The sequence below is a fragment of the Ammodytes marinus genome, assembly GCF_949987685.1.
Source record: "Ammodytes marinus genome assembly, chromosome: 7".
Taxonomy (NCBI): Eukaryota; Metazoa; Chordata; class Actinopteri; order Uranoscopiformes; family Ammodytidae; genus Ammodytes; species Ammodytes marinus.
Genome location: NC_137211.1, coordinates 27,901,484 through 27,917,980, shown reverse-complemented (window position 1 = coordinate 27,917,980; position 16,497 = coordinate 27,901,484). Strand labels below are relative to the sequence as shown.

Genomic DNA, 16,497 nt, shown 5'->3' with positions numbered 1-16,497 from the left:
CTTTAGTGAAGCTTAGGTGTCCTGACGTTGTATCGTATTATGCTGATGTGTCAGTGGTTAGGGTAGGGATGTAATGATGAATACCAGTATTGAATGTTTGCCTAGTCTTACTATCAGTTACAGTATAATCATGTATTTGACTGGCTGTTATTCTAATTAGAGATATATCTTTTGGCTTACTCATGTGCGGTCAAACTGTTCATTGTAGTCAAAGTGTAATTATTAAACTACGTTAGATGGGAGATTAACAGACCAAACCCAGCTAGGTTTGACTGGAAGCTGTCTAATGATTTAGCATACAGTTGAATGTTTAACACTCTTTCCAACGCTTCATTGGGCATTCACTTGATCATTTGTCAGACAAATGGGACTAGAATAAAGCCATTAGAGATGCAAATTAGCTACTAGCTAACTCTGGTGCAATTGTTTTTAAATTGTGCACTGTCCCTGTAAAAAAAAAAAGTCCCACACTTGCTAACGGCAGCCTACTTACAAAAAAAATAAAAGTAAAAATAAGTCCAATATCTCCCCTTGCACAAAACTCATTTATCACCTATCTCATTTGTCTATATTAAAATGTTAAGGCCTTTTTTATTGTGCTCTTAAATTCACAGACTTATGGATTTCAAGAACCCTTGGCAACCCATAGTAAAAAAAAAAAAGTCACACCAAGAAATATTAGAAAATGTTCATTTTATTAAAACGGCATAAAAAAATGACATGAACGGTGATCAAGGCTGGACCCACAGAGATGCATCTTGTTTTTCAACAGACTCGACAAACTATGTACACATAAGTCTTGAGACAGTCCTGTGATGGTAGATGGTAGCCTTGAACACTGAAACCATTGGGCTGGTGAAAGAGTACATTTTAAAGCGAGATTATGCAACGTTTGCTGATGCTAGGGCTAGCATAACAGTAGCACAATAAGAAAATAAAGTTAAAAAGGCAGAAAACCAAACCAATAATGGGCTGTTTTGTCCCAAAGATGTTTGATTTCTTACTATAACTTATTTATACAAAGATGAATGTGTTGCATGTTGTTGCAAACGGTACACATACGTCTCACTTTAAACATGTGACCCCTTGAAAATAGAAGGGCTGCATTCTCCAATATTCCACCACTGTTTTTTTAAAGTAGAAGACACAGAGGCATGGGTCTGGTCAAATGTGTGTTGTCACTGAGATTTCTGGACACTTCTCTCTGAATGTCAAAGTTATGTGATGACGCGGCTGAACATCAGCAGTGTCACACTAAAACTCCTCCATACAGGTAACTTTGACTTGGGTCTTATCCCCGGTCAAACAAGAGGCATTCAGTCAGATTGAGCGCGTGTCATCAGTCTACAGTGTAGCTCAGTGCTATGAGGGCTTAAGCAGCTGCTCTAGAAGTCCTGTCTGATGTTCTCCTTGTTCTCGTCCCCCTGCTGTTGTCTGAGCGTGGTCACTTCGTTCTCCAGCTGCACTATGGCTCGCTCGATCTCGTAGTTCTTACTGACCAGAGACACCCAGCTGTTGAAGGAATGAATACACGTGTTAAAATGGAGGAACATCTAACGTACATACTCCCAATGCAGTGTGACAAACTTATTCAAAAAAAAGGTAGAGTCAGTGATTCTGGAGAACGCTTGTTTTTCGAAAACACTCTTTTTCAAAACCTACCTCTGTACTGTGTGTGCGCGCTGAAATAAATCTAGTGTCGACACACAGCTTAGGCTCTGTAAACTGGTATGTAAACAAAGGGAATGTTGACAAAGGAGGACCACCGTAGCTAGTAACATGCACGTTTACAGAGCCAACGCAGTGTTTACACTGGACTTTTTCCAGCGCACACACAGTACAGACAGGTACAAGCATTCTCCAGAATCACCGACTCCACCTTTAAGTGCTCAAACCACATACTTTGACTCCAGCTCGCGCAGTTTGGCTCCTCCTGTTAACTGATCGTTCTTACGCTGCCAGTTTAGATCTTGAATTTGCTTCCTGTGCGAGACAAAAAAAATGGAACCGGTTAACATGTGAAACGTGGTTTTAGGAAACATTCCAAACAGCACAAATGTCCCAGTGAGTGCTGCTCACCTGAATTTCTGCAGTTCCTTTTGAGCCATCTCGATCATGAAGGCCAGGTTACTGAAGGAGGAAGACCAGATAGAATGTTAGTAGTTAGTAGTCTTGATAGAGTAAAATGATGACAGTGAGTAACAGTGAGGGATAAGTGGCACATACTCGTTGTAGAACTTCCACGCGTTGGTTCCATACTCCGACATGAGCTCCAGGTTCTCTATGCGGACGGCCTGGTGCTCCAGCTGGGCCATGGAGTTGTTGACACACTCCTGCCACGCCGTGATGTCATTCTTCTGTCCTGCCGAGGGGGCGGGAAGCTCATATCTACACCGCAAAATGAACAACGGTGGATTAAAATGGTCAACATATTGAATGAATTCATTGATTAATAAAAACTGTGTTGCAGCTAAAACATAGTTCATTCAGTCATGTGATGGAAGAGGATCTGGGTGTTTTCAAACTCAGTCACCACACCATGATGTTTGCCCAGCGGCAGCACAATGACCTTATGTATTTCAACTGAACTTAGGACAACCCTAAAGTAAATAACCTAGAATCAAATAATGCCTTTGTATATCCTCCACACAAATTTGGGCTAAACTACGATCATCAGCGTATTGGATGCATCATACAGAACTGGCTTGTCTATATATACAGCTCCAGAAAAAAATTAAGAGACCAGTCTGGATTTTTCTTAAATCTTTATCTCTTTAATACTTAATAGAAATGCTCTTAATAAAAACAAATGTATTGGAATTTGGTAGAAATGTAGTCAGTAGTTTAGAGTTGAATACCAAAAATGTTAATTTCTACTCAAACATATGCCTATAAATAGTCAAACGAGAGACACTGAACTTTTGGAGTGGTCTCTTAATTTTTTTCCAGAGCTGTATATATGTTCTGCTGCCCTAAGCACTAACACAAGCTCCTGTTGTGTGCCATGTTTACCTCTTCATGCTCAGTAGATCCATGGGCTGCCGAGCCGCCAGCCGCTCAAATTCATTCCTCATGATTTCTGTCTGAAGGGTGAGAAAGAAACAAGAAATACTGTTATTCCTGGCTGAAGCTGTGAGTGTGTTCAGAGGGTCAGAATGGTGGGTCTACTTCACCTCAAACGTGGTGAAGTCAGGTGTGGGCAGGTAGCTCAGGTAGTTCTTGGTGGGTCGGTATCTTCTGGTCTCCTCTTCCACCAGCGCTGCAGCCTGAAGACATGAGATCATTCTTTGTTTTAATTATATATATTTTGTGAACAGGAATAGCACTGCAGCAACCAAGAAATCCAACTGTCTATCCATTTTTACTATGGTTTAAAACTCCCCAGGTGATTTTTGCACTTTGGAAGTGAGTCAACACATGCACTTGAAAATACATAATACTATGAAGTACTAAAAGTACAAAAGGAGATTGTTAACGGAATCAAAAGGCGTTCCAAATAGAATTATTTTCAGCCTGATCAAGATTTTAGTTGCTTTGCCTCTGCAGCAAAATCCCAAACAAATGTCATGTTGTATTATATATTAATAATATATATTAATTGTGTTTCTTCTTGCAAGTCCCGAGGCAAATTTAAGCTGCTTCCATTGTTGATGTTTAAGGATGCTGCCTGCCAGTGCCTAGTGTCTAGTGTCTAGGGTTATTTTATTTTCCAGTTGTGAGCCAAGTTGTTGCACTTTAAAATAACAACTTCCCTAAACAGGAAGCAAACAGTGTCGAGCTGAACCGCACGTAGCAAGCAGGTGTGACATTACGAAACTACCACTGTTTGTTTTCAAATGGTAGTGAGACACCGGCAGCATATTGCAGTGTTTCAAACCAGCTCTCAGTTCTCCAAATGGCTTTTTAAGATTGTATTAGGCTATTACGCTATTACATTGGACCGATAGATGCATCCGAACTAAAAAAAAAGACCTGACCACAAAATAAATGAGCCGGGAACGTTGAAAAAAAAAATCAATTAAACTCTCCTACAGCGTTTCACACATGCTGTAGCTGTACCCTCTACTTTCATGAGGTATTATTATTGGAGTGTACCGTAGTAGAACCTGTTTTTTTTTCATTAGTGGGATCTTGACTAATGTACAAAGAATTCAGTGAATGCCGACTGACTAGTGCAGCTTGACATGACATGTTAAAACATGAGCTTGGAGAAGAGTCTGCACAGCTTTATAATGCATACACACATTAATAAAAATTGTAAGACTGGTCTAAGACTTATATTTGATGATGGGCAAATTGAGCCCTTAATAAATGTTCTTACATCTTCTCCTGTAGTTACCACAAGAATGTGACGTCTTAATTTTATTCGTTTTAATATGATGGGAGCAGAGGAGACACAATTCAGAACATATCTGTATAACAGACCTTTTGACATTAAATAACGAAGAGAACTTAATAACATAAGTAATATCTGCTTGATATTTAGCTGTTCCCATGGCGAAGCTCTCAACGTACTTTAAATGCACAGCTGACTGGGGTCACGGTATTGTACAAAAAAAACTCCACTGCATTCATTATTTTAAAGAGTGATGCACATTTCCTGCAACTATGAAATAAGGATCTAATGAGAACGGTTTTACATGGTTACCTGCATTTTCCACGTAACTAAGGATTTAAAAGATATAATATAAACAGAACGTGGACCAAGATGTGTCCACAGCAACCCGAGTCAATGAACAGCAGGATGTTGTCATAAAAACTGTTATTTTAACGATGCATTGCAGTCATTTGGCAGGTGTTTTTTTTTAAAAGAGATTTACAATAATTGCATTCAAACCACGCAGGAGTACGATAAAGGATGCAAAAGCCATTATAACAGGACAAAAGTTCAAATAAAAAGATCTAAAATTGATTCCTTATAGATTGCTCAGCCTTATTGTTTATACCAGTGCGGAAGCTGCTGTAGGAGGTATACTGTGATGAAAGTGGATATGGTGTCAAGCTGCGTGTACCAGCTGGATAACAAACTAAATATGCAAGTAGTCCCACGTTCCACAGGTTGACTGTCTATGTTACTTGGGCCCTGTGTCCGAATAGTTTGAAGATCTTCATTATTTGTATTTTATATACATGGTATAATATTGTGTATTGTACTGTACTATTTTCATAATTGTGCTGTGCTAATAGTAATAGAAAGCAATTTGGACATTTAGATAGAACATTGAAAATGGCCTGCTATCAAAAGCACCGATACAACTCTTTATTTCATTTTTCTCTTCCCCCACGGACAGACTGAGCACAGGATCTACGCTCCTGACGTCAAGACGTTAGGAGCTAACTAGCGTTGGCTACATATTTCACACAAACTAGCCATGCCAAATATTAGTATACCTCAAATATATCAACGTGTGAACAAGCATAACCTATTCTTTATAGAAGTATGTGTTGTTTAATATATAATATTTCTAAAAACGTAGGCCTACTATATTTTCTTAACACTCTAGGTTAAGCATAGTAAGCTAACCATAGATAGTAAATAAAAGCTAACACGCTGCAGTTAGCAAGACTTGTCTGATACAAGTGAGTCTAGTGTTTACTCACCGCTTCTCTGACACCTGCTGCATCGTAACCTTGGTCAAAATATGGCAAAGCATCGACGAACACTTCACCAGCCACTGATGCCGTTCCGGCCATAATTAATTAGTGTATATGGACGAGTTTGTTTCGGTTTGTTTGAATGGTGTTCCTCTCAGCTAAACCATGAGCTAAACAACTCTTCTTTGCTAGCAAAGGGGAAACGCTTTCCGGTCCCTTCCTTCAAAATAAAATTGTACCGCGGTCACGAATTTTTGTTGTTGTGACATCTAGTGGAGTGGAATGAAACCGCAGCCTGATGAAGCCAAGCTGTGACGGGAAGATATGTTAAAATACCCAAATAGGAAAGTTGGTAGTCTGATAAAGGTTTTTGGTTTGCATCATTTTGCATTTTTCATGTAAATTCAACCAAATTAAAGCGTTAAAACTTCAATTAGGCATACCATGCGCTGATATCACATCTATAAGCAGCAGTTAATCTAGCCCTCCGGCTAAGCAGGGTTCCCATTTTTTAGTAGGGCCCGGAAAAAAATATTGGACAATGTCATCCAGAAAACACACAGTTATATTTCCCTTTACAATCCATATAGATATTGTACAATAATAGCCTACTATTGTGCTTGGAAAAAAAAAACTCTAAGACAGACCTGCACTTTCTTTGTTTGGTGATCATTTGATGGACATGTAGGTCCATTGAGCTGGATTCAGCCGCTAGACTTTCTCCTCTATTTTTTTCTGCTTAATGGAATCACAACTTACAGAAAAGTCTTCATGTAGGCTACCAACACTACAAAGCCTTTTGTGCAGATATATTTAGTTAATTACGTCAGTTTATATTTGATAACTCATTTTGATTGCAAATTACTTTAAAAATAATACATAATAAGGTGGCAATACCAATTTAATAGCAGGTGTAATTGACCAATATATCACCATCAATACTGTTACACAAATGTTTGATTAGTAGGCCTACATTGTATGGTCTTTTTATTTACAACAGCAGAATGTAAAACTGAAAAATTCAGATTGTTAATTAATGAAATTTCGCATCATCTCGAAAGAAATTAGTAAAAAGAAAACAAGCTAATACATATTTTGGATCGCGTCGTGACGTCATAGTACGTCACGCGCACTTCTGTGTACGAGAAGTTTACGCAGGACGTGCAGCCGCGGTTCCAAGGGGAAGGAAGATGGCGGATAACAAAGGCGAGGAGGATATGGAAGTAATGGAACCGTCTACTAATACAGACCCAGTGCCTTCAGGGCAGGATAACGAGCAACAGGAGACGAAAGAAGGTGATGCGGTAATAGTTATAGAGGCGAATACAACGGGCTGTGAAGAAACAGAGACCCAGGGAAACGCTACAGAGGCAACTAACGTTACACCCACTAGCGACGGAGGGGACGCCAACAGCGGCGGCACTGCTGGTACTAGAGGGGAAGCCGAAGCCGATGTTGTCGCTAGCAACGGCGAGAGCCCAGCAACGACCAGCAGCGACACCAATGCAGAGCCGACGGCCGCTGGAGAAGTAGTGCCCGTTGTGGATGCTCCAGTAAGCGGACTAGCTACTGAAATGTCCCCTCCTCCTACTGCTCCAGCCGCCACGCCGGTACCTGTTCCCCTTAATTTACTGGATACGTGCGCTGTGTGTAAACAAAATCTTCAGGCAAGAGACTGTGAACCCAAACTTCTGCCTTGTCTGCACTCGTTTTGCCTCAAATGTATCCCGCAACCAGAAAGGCAAATAAGCCTGCAGAGGCTTGGACTGAACGGGCAAACGGACACGCACATAGGTAAGTTTTATCACCAACAAACGAGGAGCTATAGATCTACCTGACTCATCCCATGTGGACATGCTTTGCTGTCAAAAGTTGGGTCTGTAACGGTGGAGAGACACACATAATCTATTGATTGCTGGGAGGTGAGCTGGGCTAAGTGACAGCTAGGGTGTTGATCCTAGACATATCATTTACAGTCACTGAAGCTTAGTTGAATTTCAGGCTAATACTCAGTACTGAATAAGCCGGCGGGTGTTAATGTAGTAAAAAACACTCCCATCTCGTACCTGAACATGGCATTGATCCAAAGATGAATCACATCTACTGCCACAAGGTATACAAACACACAGTAGTGAGAAACGTGAACAGAATAGAGTTGTTACTCAATATTGGTTTCCAAAGCCACTTGTCTTGCACCAGACTTCAAGTTGAGTGCTGCCATGGTTCAATGCCTAAGCCAATATTAACTGTTGTGTAAGAGCATACTTAAATTTGTCAATAAGTTTTGCTTGCTACCGTACTGCTTTTAAGAGATGCCCATTTCACACCATCTGCCTGGAAGACTCCACGGCATTGATATGTTTTTGGAAATGTTGATTGTCAGATACCTGGCAAAAGCTTTAATAGTCACTGTCCAAAATCACCCAAATCTTAACTCTGAGAGCAGACTGAAGTAAACTAGAGTGTTGGATTGGTTTGCACTTCCATTCTTTGAAAAACCCGGCCAGGGTGTGTGCTCCTCAATAGTACATTTATTTTGCTTCGCTACTCTCACCTTATTATTATTTTTTTCTCAACTTCTTTTTTTTTCTTTTTCTTTTTACTGTTCAACCCATAGTTATCCTCTCAAAGCCTCCCTCTTAAAGGAAGACTTCAGCTAATTACATTTCATTAGATGATATACTGGCAGCGTTCAGGACTTTAATGTTGCTGACTGTGAACCTCTACAAAAGGTAATTTCATTACAGTGCTGAACAAGAGAATGTAACTACATCATCCATGGAAAACCCATCTGAGAACTGGCAGTCGAAACAAAATATGTTTTGCATTTCAAGTTCTAAGGGCGCACTCAAACTAGGCCATCTGTTTCATTTCCCAAGCACGTTTGCCCCCTAAAGTCTAGATCGTTTGGCTAGTGTGAGCACTCCATCCGAGCTCAAGCACGGAACACTTCATCGGCCACGGCACGCTTGGGAGACGTGTGCCCAGGCCAAAGTACTATGCTAATGAGATGACACGCGCGTGCACGCACAAGCAAGCGCACCGTTTTTGTTCCTGACCTGAATTTATTAGGGATGCATATTCGTTTAAACGTCCGCTGCCTTACTATATCGGCACCAGAATTGCCCATCACTTGGACTTGATGATGTTGCATTTTGAAGTTTGAATGGAGTTCCAAGCTGATATTGTGCTTAAATTAGGGAGTCCCCGTATTGACTAATTACCCCAATGTTTAGCGGAAGTTTTCATTTAGTCTATGGTCTATCAGCAAGTTAACACTGAGAAAACCAAGGTGCCTTTATTTTACCATTTAGGAGCCCCTTAGCCTGAACATTCTAATTGACAAATACCAAGCCGTTAATGTATGCCGTTGAAACGTGCGCCGCACAGTTTATATAGACTGCACTGATAACGGGAGCAGCTGGCATCCTGAGTGATGGAATACAGTTGTTGTGCCTTTCTGCTGCGGTCAAGATAACCCTTTTGCTTTACTTTGTGCTGTCTTTATCTCCCTCTTTAACCTACAATTAAACACACACACACACACATTGAATATTCAAGTCCAACTGCTGGACATTGAATTACTAACCGAGTAGTACTTCTGGTGCCGACTAGTGAAGCAGTAACCTGGTCCTACTAGACCATCGTACTTCATTTCATTTGTACAGAAGGTCTGGAATCACTCAATTGACAAGCGTAAACTTACTGAAGGCGGGTGTCTGTTGAAGTTTAAAACTATTGGATCTGCCCAGTGCCACTCTGGATCTGCCAACCAATCGCGTAGCGTCTGTTTACATGTCAATTACATTCTAAATGAACCAGCGGCATTCACTATAAGTGGTAGGAGCGTCATGTTGTCAGACGTCAGTGCAACATTTTCTGTCGCATCCAGGGAAAATGATCTGCCCAGTGCCACTCTGGATGTCATTATTGTTTTCCATTCTTTTGTCAGCCAATAATGACACCTTTTTGTTTGAAGGAGGTTACCACTTTTACACATACTAGTTTAACAGCCATAAAATAGTGCATGCATGGCAAATTGCGGAAAAACGCTGAAATAAATTTTCTGTTGGCAAGTTTCAAGGAGTATTAAACGGTCTTAGAAAGTCTTTCATTTGGTTTGGATAACTCTGGTGGTACCCTGATAGAGGATACAAGATATTTCCCAACTTTTGATAAAAAAAAATTGCCCAGAAAATTATCTAAAATTCCCCCAAAACAGATTTCAGATGTGAAAAAAAAATCTCTTGATTTATTAAAAAAAAAAAAAAAGTTTATTTCCCACCATGAATTACATCCATCCCATGCTCCGTACAATAGCTGCCATCAACCTTGACATATTTATATTACTGTCTGTCAAAGTGGAAACTTTTAATAGCATGTGACGTGCTCTAAAGAATGTTTTCAGTATATTACATCAGTTTTGGTTTCAGGAGTGATTCGGTATCGCATGACACCAGATTCCCTTTATAGAAAATTGTAGATTGACCTCTTGCGTCCAAGAAGTAAAGTCCTATAAGTTTGTGATTTACTAGAGTTATAGCATTAATTTACATGTCTGCCCTGGTCAGAACTCCTAGCCAAGCTCTTAATGTTAGATGTTGTGTAGCTTCTCACTACCACTTACCACTATAGGCTTTGAAGTATGAAGAATTCTTAATCTGAAAATGTAATATTAACTGACATTCAAAATACTTCATAACTAGTCCTTATCTTTCACAGCATTAATCGCTGCTTTGTTGTAAAGTAATGCAATTTCACTTGGACGCTTGACCAAAGTTGCCATTTTGGATTGTAATCTGTTTCTGTTGTGGCAGGCAGGGTACATCAAAGCCAAATCTACTTTGTGGTTTCCATGTTGTAAGTCATTTAAAGTGGTGACTGACATCATGCAAAGTTAACATGTGATGATATCTGTAAGGGATGTCCCCTGAGATATCTCCTTTTGGCACCCATAAGTTGTCCTGTCAAAAAAAAAAAAGAGTCTAAAAAAACTAAAATAAAAAACGTCAACATAATAGTTCTCTCCCAAATACTGTAAATCTCTACGCTGTATTCCACGTTGTTGCCACAGACCGCAGGCTGCAGGAAGCACAGCGAGGGCCCGGGGTTGTTTGAGAGCCGCTGAAAGAAACGGCTCTACTCACATCCATTTCATAACGTTATTTGACCCACCTCAAACTAAGTATGATAAATGTTAATAACTGCTGTGAAGTTAGTTCCAAGTCGGATATTCGACAGAGTCATCATCGACATCTTACTAGTTTCACCGGCAGTAGGCAGCAGTCGACGGTTAACACGCCCATCATCCCCGGTACACTGACCACTGACTTAATGTCCATTAAATACTGTCAGGTTTACACAAAACCCATTTCAATACCTCCATGCTGACTTGGTCGTGAAAATTAGGTCCAGAAATTAAAACTGAATTGGGATCATGTAAAGTGATCTTTTTCAATAGCTTCCATGTCATGTGACCTTATGTCTCCAAATTATTCAGGAAAATAGCACACAGTCACACAGCTCTTAATTTTCCTCAACATATTAAATTATTACAGAAAATAGTACTAAACAGCTCACATAGGACAGTTGAATTAGCCTCCTAATTTCCTCTCAAAAAAGAAAGATTGATGAAAGGTAACAACATGTTTTCCAGGGGGGCATATAAGGCTAAGCCGTAGCCATTTTTGTTCAAACCAACCTGTTTTTGGGATAAATATGACTTGTTTGCTTGGGGGTGCTTTTGATGTATGAATAGAAAAACAACCACGATCATGTTCAAATAATTGTGTTTGTTTGTTTAATTGTGTAGTTGGGCATGACTTGCTCCAGTCCAGTTAAAAGTGACAACTGTGTTGTGTGTGTGTGTGTGTGTGTGTGTGTGTGGGGGGGGGGGGGGGTCCCCCAACACAACACAACACAACACAACACAACACAACACAACACAACACAACACAACACAGTCCATCTGTCCATCATCTGCTTCCATCTGTCCATCTGCTTCTACCATCAATCACTCAGGGAGCCATGCAGCTGGAGCTCACACAAACCGGCTGTGTGCTGCTCAATCCAGTGTAGACTGGCTCAAACCGGCTCATTCTAGTTCACTCTGGCTCACTCTGGTTTTTACCTCAGCTGGCTGGTTGGGGGGAATTTATGGTTTCATTAGATGGGGGAGGGGTGACATATTATGCTGACACAATTCCAAACACTTCCATGAAGTTTAATCTATTGCATAATGTTAGACTTTAATTAGAAATAATTGAGAAAGTTAAGGCACTGATCAAATGATTTGTTGGGCTGCATGATCATAGCATTAATCCAGCTAATTCCATTAACTAGGCCAGCTAAAGTGATTAAGAGAAGCATTCCTTGTGTTTTTGGTCATGTGATTTAATATTCTAATAAAAATGCCAAAGAGGACAAGATTGAATTTTCTAGAGGAAATCGCTAAATCAATTAGCCCCCCCCCCTCCCACCCCCTTGAGTGTTGCACTGTGCCAAGAATATTTAATAATAACAGGAATTTACCTTAAGGAAATTAAGGTAATACGCCAAAAGTCTGTTGAAGGCCCCTTTATAAATCCTCCCTTTTTTAGAACAGGAATATTTTTAGCTGGGGGTTAATGGAGCTTCATAAGGAGTCAGGTAATGGCCTAAATGTACTTCTATATAGGATATTGACTGCTTGTTTGCCTTTTGATCATCTTTTGACTTGTGTGTGGTGTCCCCTCTGTCTCTTCTGCCTCTAGTTAATATAATGCGCTGTTCGGTGTGCCACCAGGACTACAAACAGACTGACATTATTGACAACCACTTTGTCAAAGATACCTCAGAGGCCACCAGCACGTCTGATGAAAAGGCTGCACAGGTATGTGAAAAAGGTTGGCTTTTTTGCCCATGCTGTTTTGTTGAGAGGTGTAACCACATCAATGTGTTTGCCATGAAGGCTGTCCTCTGCCATTTGGAGGGCTCTCCACATAATCTTCAGATTCTGATATTTTAATATATAATTAAGTTAAAGTAAAGGATGGGTATTCTGTCCCTGATTCAGAAAATGTTTATCTAATTATGCACAGTCTAGAACAAATATAAATACCAATAATTAGATCATAACCATTCCTTCCATAATGGTCCACCATGTTTTGTTATGAATTGTGGTTTTACTTTCTTTGTGTTGATGTTTTAAAGCCAATCGGGTACGTAAACAAAGGTAACTCCTAAGTGTCTAATAAAAGCATAAACATGTCTAAAATAATCCTTTAAAAAAAAGAGAAGGGGATGACCTGCAGTTTTGGTTTCGAAACGGGTCCACTTTGATGAGGACTGAGCCTCTAGGGCAGGGTTTTTCAACCTTGGGTTCACGACCCCACATAGGGTCGGCCATATGGCTCAATATAGGCCAAATGGCTCAATATAGGCCCATGATCTTTGAAGAACCAGAAAAATATTATTTAAAAATAAATAATTGATTTGATTTTTTTAAACTTTAAATTTTTTCTTTCTGCTTTTTTGGTCATTCTGTATTCCAAATTATTCATACTAAATAGATCACATGGAAACAGTTGATTTAGCCTTAGTTTTTTTCTTCTAAAAGTGCACCAGATTGATGAATTTTACTTTATTAAAAGGTAAAAAATATTCTTCTGGGTGTATAACCCCAGCCCCCCCTTCAAGGTCCAGGGTCCCCACAACTCAAAAGATCTGATCTGATCTGATCTGATCTACCTTTTGTCGATCAGTTTGTGTAGCCTGCCAACGCTTTACTGAACAGGTTGTTTAGGCTTTTGTCACTGGTATTTAATAATTCAATACTTCAGAAAAACTGATAACAACGTTTGCAAAAATAAAGCACAAAGAGTCAGGAGTCAGATCTCAAAAGCATCCACAGAGACTTTAGTTAAGACTTATGAGCAATAATGAGCAATTTACATGTTACACCAATGCAACACAGAAATGAACTGAAGATAGTACATAGGATCACAGCTATTCGTATCCACAAATGTGTGTGTGCATACATTTCGGGTTTGTGTGTGTAACCACAAAAAGATGCTTTTACAGGATGTAGTTGTAATGATTTCATAGTTGGTCTAATCAAGCAATGCATTGGGAATTTTAGGGAGTTTTCCTCCAATTGTTCCTCATGAATCTTCTAGCCATGTTCTCATGTGAAAAAGTGAACATGGACAAGTAAAAACTCCCGAGTGCGTTAAGTTCACTCCTGAGTGTGTTATGTTCACTGGGACATAGAACACAAATGTTTAAGCATTAAAATATTATACAATTAACCAGGAGATTGTATTCTCTGACAGCTTTAATACACCAAAATGGGTTTTCTAACCAATAAGTGTAACTATCATTGAATTACTAACAAGTAAGCACTTTGATGTTAGGCTTTTTTTCCAGCCTGGAAATGTTTAACATTGGTCCCAAACCACGTTTAATTGAAAGGTGGAGTCAGTGATTCTGGAAAATGCTTATTGTCAAAATCACTTATTGTCAAAATCTGTCATATCTCCTCACGATCCGCTACCTGGCCGTACTGCATGGGCGCAGAAAGAAAGATATTCACTGATTTTGTCAACAAGCATTCTCCAGACTACCTGACTCCTTTTTAAGTGCTGTCGGTATCAAGTCAACATCATTTGATGATGCGAGCACACTTTTGTAGGAGCTATATATCATTCAGAGTTTTTTTTAATATGTTTGCTGTTGTTACCTTCTCAAGGTGTGTACAAGTTGTGAGGACAACGCAGGGACCATAGGTTTCTGTGTGGAGTGTGGAGAATGGCTGTGTAAGACCTGCGTGGAGGCCCACCAAAGGGTCAAAATCACCAAGGATCACAAGATTCACACAAAGGAGGATGCTGACGCTGCTTCGGGTAAGATGACCGACCCGCCGTGTGAAGGAAATTAGAGCTGCAATGATTAATCGAAGAATCGATTATTAAAATAATCGCCAACTATTTTGATAATCGATTAATCGTTTCAAGTACTTTTTTAATAAGAAATGTCCAAATTCTCTGATTTCAGCTTCTCAAATGTGAATTTTTTCTGGTTTCTTTAATCCTATTATGACAGTTAACTGAAATATCTGTGTGTTTTGGACATAACAATACATTTGAGGAAGTCAACATAGGCTTTGGAAAATTTATCAAAATCTTTCATAATTTTCTGACATTTTACGGGCCAAAATACTAATCGATTAATCGAGAAAATAATCGACAGATTAATCGATTATCAAAATAATCGTTAGTTGCAGCCCTAAAGGAAATAACACTTTGATGAAGCTAAAATTGCAAGAAGCCTCAATTTTACAAAGCCTAGTTAAAGCACAGAGGACTGTGGTACTAGTGAACTGTTGTTGCCATGGTAACAGTGCTCCAGAATCTGGCTCATGTATGGTGCCTCTAGCTGGAGGAGCAAACAGCCTTAAGCTCTGAGCAGACATTGCTACTGTTGCTGGGATACAACTTTAATTTGGTTGCAGTCTTTTTTTCTCTTTCTGTTTTTTTTTTATGAATTTCATTTTATAGTCATGATTAAATTACCTTTTCTCTTGTTTCTTTCTCTCCAATCAAACCAAGTTTTCTCCCTTGTGTCCATAGAGTCTGCTGGTGCCCCGGGGCAGAGGCCTGTATTCTGTCCCATCCACAAGCAGGAGCCTCTCAAGCTTTTCTGTGAGACCTGTGACACTTTGACGTGTAGGGACTGTCAGCTGCTAGAGCACAAGGAGCACAGGTAGGTCTGCACTGAACACATCCCACACATCTATTTGATCACTAATGCTAGGAAACTACTGGCAATCAGCCTCTCTAACTGTTTTTTGTATCTGAATTTTTCATATATGTATATATTTTTTAACACAATAAGTTAAATCATGGTCAATTAGTTTATTTAATGGTTTTGGCAACTATAAGAGTGTTACCCATCAACTCCCAGGTACCAGTTCTTAGAGGAGGCGTTCCAGAACCAGAAAGGCCTCATTGAGACCGGCGTTGCCAAAATCCAGGAGAAGAAGAACTACGTCCATTACTCTGTCTCTCAGGTGCAAAGCAGGTGAGAGTTTCTCCATCACCACCCTTTGTCTGCAGGGCTGCTGTTATGTTTGTCTGCACCTCCTCTCCTGTTAAACACCCTAAATTAATATCAGGACGTTTAGTGTATTTATAGCTTACCAAGCCTATTTATTTTATTCATTAAACCTGTTCAACTACAGTATATTATGTGTTCATTTATCATAACCCCTCAATGTGGAAAGAAAGATTAAAGCCAATTCACACAATTCTCAAAAGGATTTACCTTTCAACAAGAACCGTCACACAACTATCGACGCGCTTGTACATTGACTTTGTATGATATCTCGCCGCGAGTCAGAGTGCAGTGTGTTCGCACCTTAAAGGTCACATATTATGCTAAATGCACTTTTTAAATGTGTTCTAACATATCCATGGGTCCACGGTGTGCCTAGAGACTGCCAAAATATAAAAAAAAAATAACAATCTCTCCTTTTCTCACTCTCCCCCTTTCTGAAACCCCCACCCCTCCCCCCCAATATACTCCAGTCAGAATTCTCGCCGACTATTACGTCACAGTCGGCACAGCCACATCCCCATATTTTCTTTATATGTCCATGCTTCCCCCCACATTAGTAACCAGAAACTTCCACCGTGCAGTGTTCTATGATAACTCCCCTCCCCCATTTCTTATTGGTCCACGGCCCCGAGATCCTCTGGAAAATGTTCCGAGCGACAGCCATGTTGTTTTCCCCGCTAAGCGACAAGATGCCCATAGTACAGCAAACCATGCAGAGTGTTGCATAAACCAACACAGAAGCATTCTGCTCATAATCCACTAATTTATCTTAATCACAGCAGTCTTAATAATGCCGCGTTTATAACG

General features: G+C 39.9%; 2 protein-coding genes across 5 annotated transcripts in view; one reads left to right on the top strand and one right to left on the bottom strand.

The window, feature by feature from the left end:
• Nucleotides 1–676: 676 nt before the first annotated feature.
• bcas2 (BCAS2 pre-mRNA processing factor) lies at nt 677–5,777 on the bottom strand. Its single transcript, XM_080031434.1, has 7 exons — nt 5,602–5,777; nt 3,174–3,266; nt 3,013–3,083; nt 2,227–2,388; nt 2,080–2,130; nt 1,903–1,983; nt 677–1,512 (listed from the first exon to the last, which is right to left on the bottom strand). The coding sequence occupies exons 1-7, from the start codon at nt 5,692–5,694 to the stop codon at nt 1,386–1,388; spliced, it is 678 nt and encodes a 225-aa protein (XP_079887560.1). The 5' UTR covers nt 5,695–5,777; the 3' UTR covers nt 677–1,385.
• A 1,000-nt stretch (nt 5,778–6,777) lies between these two features.
• trim33 (tripartite motif containing 33) overlaps nt 6,778–16,497 on the top strand; it is a 29,860-nt gene continuing 20,140 nt past the window's right edge. For all 4 annotated transcript variants that reach the window (XM_080030413.1, XM_080030411.1, XM_080030412.1 and 1 more), the window contains exons 1-5: nt 6,778–7,389; nt 12,348–12,466; nt 14,324–14,477; nt 15,204–15,336; nt 15,538–15,654. In XM_080030413.1, the coding sequence (XP_079886539.1) occupies nt 6,786–7,389; nt 12,348–12,466; nt 14,324–14,477; nt 15,204–15,336; nt 15,538–15,654 (1,127 nt within the window). In that variant the 5' untranslated portion in view covers nt 6,778–6,785. The remainder of the gene's footprint in view (nt 7,390–12,347; nt 12,467–14,323; nt 14,478–15,203; nt 15,337–15,537; nt 15,655–16,497) is intronic.

Excerpts from the sequence above, each read along its gene's own strand:
- bcas2 (XM_080031434.1), bottom strand. The coding sequence starts at position 5,694 with ATGGCCGGAACGGCATCAGTGGCTGGTGAAGTGTTCGTCGATGCTTTG. Across the intron at positions 2,131-2,226 it reads GCGTGGAAGTTCTACAACGA|TAACCTGGCCTTCATGATCG; the intron begins GTATGTGCCACT and ends TTCCTCCTTCAG. Across the intron at positions 1,513-1,902 it reads CTGCGCGAGCTGGAGTCAAA|CTGGGTGTCTCTGGTCAGTA; the intron begins GTATGTGGTTTG and ends TTCCTTCAACAG.